The sequence below is a fragment of the Berghia stephanieae genome, chromosome 4, assembly GCF_034508935.2.
Source record: "Berghia stephanieae isolate SIO BIC M18660-M18661 chromosome 4, UCSD_Bste_1.3, whole genome shotgun sequence".
In the NCBI taxonomy this organism is placed as follows: Eukaryota; Metazoa; Mollusca; class Gastropoda; order Nudibranchia; family Aeolidiidae; genus Berghia; species Berghia stephanieae.
Window position 1 is genome coordinate 91,085,084 of NC_088363.1, and position 2,500 is coordinate 91,087,583.

Here is a 2,500-nt window from a genome sequence, read left to right on the forward strand (position 1 = left end):
CATTATGTCAATTTTAATGAGCAATATTTATGTCTTAAAACTATTGGAATGAAATTATGAAAGTCATCACATGTTCGGCATTTGCATTGATTTCATTGTTTGATGTAAATGATGTTAGATATTGAATTTGTTTCATTTCTTTTAGATGGCGAAAAGCAAGAAAAACTTCGGACAAAAAGGAAAAAGGTTCTTGTGAAGTGAGTTTTGCTCATTATTTTATACAGTGGTCGGAAAGTTTTCATTTTATTGTCACAAGTTAGTCTAAGAGCCTTTTGATAAATGTGTTTAATACGAACTTTAAGTTAGCACCCCCGTCACTGCTTTACTGGCTTATGACTCTTTGATAGCCGAATATAAATATGTTTTCATTTTGAGGAAGGAACTGAGTCCTCAAATGTATCAAATTAATAAAGATATTGTCAGAGAAGGAAGCGTGCTGCAACTGATTTTTTGTTTTATTTGGTTTGAAAAACGCTTTTCCGTGTTTTGGTATAATTATCAATTTAAAAAAATAAATTTTTGTAGGCACCCTTCAAAAAACAGAACGCATATTCTCTGAATGACAAAAATATGTTTGTTTATTTTGCTTGGTTTAGCTTTTTAATGTTTCAGAAATGCTAATCAAAATAAAAGGATTATTTTGGTATCATATCGTTTACGATGAAAAAGAAGTGCTTTAAATAAAGCACATTTTCACCAAAAAAAAAATTAAAAAATAAAGAAACAAACAATCAATTTAAAAAAAAAAAAATCATTGGACATATATTTTTTAAGCTTGCCAAAATATACAACTGTTTTTCTTGTTACTTCTGCCCAAAATAACTTAAAAACTCTATGGAATTAAATGCAACACTCTATCTCTTTTCAGAGCAAACAAGATGTCTTCTAAGCAATGGCTTTCCAAACATGGATTAGCAGCCAAAAAGTTGACAATTTTAGACGCCCTTGGATCAACTTTTATTCCTCACAAAGCTAAATATGTGTCCATACTTGACAAGCACGTCATGGCTAAAGTGTTTGATGATGTAAGAATGTCATGCTTGACAAAAAATGATCAATTTCCACATAAATTGGTTTAACCATATTAGCTCAAATAACCACCAAATTAACGTCTCAATAGAAAGTTACATTTAAGTTAGAGGTGTTTGATTGACCCTTTTGAAAGAATGGCAGACTTCTGTGAGCAAGATATTTATTGCTTGGACGCAAAGTCTTAGAGGTGGGGTAAAGTAAATAATTGATTTGCTTTTAAATGAATAATTATTAAATTGTTGTAAATCATATGTTAACCGTAATATCTTACCTAAATTGATCACAGATAATTCAAAACTTATTATTCGTGCATGGCTCTATACTTGTCTTTCAGTAGATATTAGATCACATATAAAAGTTGTTGTTGTTGCTAACAAGAGGGTTGGCCAACCAAGTCATAAACTGATTGGCTCCTTTTGATTGAGAATTAGAAATTCAAATGTGAAATAAAAAGTATATGTAAAAGCAGTAATTTAGTTTACATTTCATGTGCCATTAATCTCCTTATCCCGACTGATCAGCAGTTCAATGATTACTACGCACAATCGCCTATTCATTGCAAAACTTTTGATGAGAGAAAAATTAGAAAAAAAAAACTGATGATTTTAAGTGAGTGGAAAATTTAGCACTAAATAGCCAAAATTTAGTTCAATTTTTTTCAAAATTAATTTTGAAAATTACCTCAATGTAATAGCAACAATAATAGACAGAAGTGGGCTCTTGAATGTGTTCTTTAATCTTATTTTCATTTTTCTTTATCAGATTCTACCTATTGCCCACGTTGCAAGAGACCAGCAGGTCAACCTTGTTAACCCTAATGGTGTTAATCTCAAAGAGTATGAATCTAAAGTCAAGGCCATGTTGCAAAAGTACAGGAAGTGAGTTATATCAGTCATCGGATTTAGTATCCATTTATTTAATGTTTCATCAAATTTAGTAAAGTTGCGTCAAATTCTGAAAAATTGTGTTGCTGAGAAGTAATTGCTCTTTTTACTGGGAAAAAAAATTTACATTATTTAAATGGTAGATTCAACGTTTTGTTTTGCAAATACTTGAACAATTTGAACAATTTTTAAATAGCAAGTTTTTGACTAATTGTGGAAAATCAATTTCCTCATAGCGTTCACCCATGACAAATATTAGACTGTTTGAAGCTGGCAACCATTAAACACAAATTTGGGGCTCAATCTATAGTAAATAAAAAACTTAAAAAAAACTCTTCAATAGGAATGAAAACACAATCATATTTTTAATCATATATGTATGGCTACCCTACTTGTACAGATGTCTTTTATTCATTATATATTGAATTTCTTATTTCTTTTCTCTCACTAGGCGTCTTAACAAAATTGTGTGGGAAGCCTTGCCGGAATCAAAGAAAGCTGTGTAAGTTTAGAATGATATAGGCGATATTCTTTGAGCATCTGTTACGTTTAGTTGTACTCATTGTGTGGTTTATTTTAAAAAT

At 30.3% G+C, this 2,500-nt stretch overlaps 1 protein-coding gene across 8 annotated transcripts in view; it reads left to right on the forward strand.

Moving 5' to 3' along the window:
• The window catches only part of LOC144971557 (von Willebrand factor A domain-containing protein 3B-like), a 62,864-nt gene that overhangs the window by 34,782 nt on the left and 25,582 nt on the right, over nt 1-2,500 (forward strand). For all 8 annotated transcript variants that reach the window (XM_078912583.1, XM_078912587.1, XM_078912589.1 and 5 more), the window contains 4 exons: nt 146-197; nt 869-1,025; nt 1,795-1,910; nt 2,368-2,418. In XM_078912583.1, the coding sequence (XP_078768709.1) occupies nt 146-197; nt 869-1,025; nt 1,795-1,910; nt 2,368-2,418 (376 nt within the window). The remainder of the gene's footprint in view (nt 1-145; nt 198-868; nt 1,026-1,794; nt 1,911-2,367; nt 2,419-2,500) is intronic.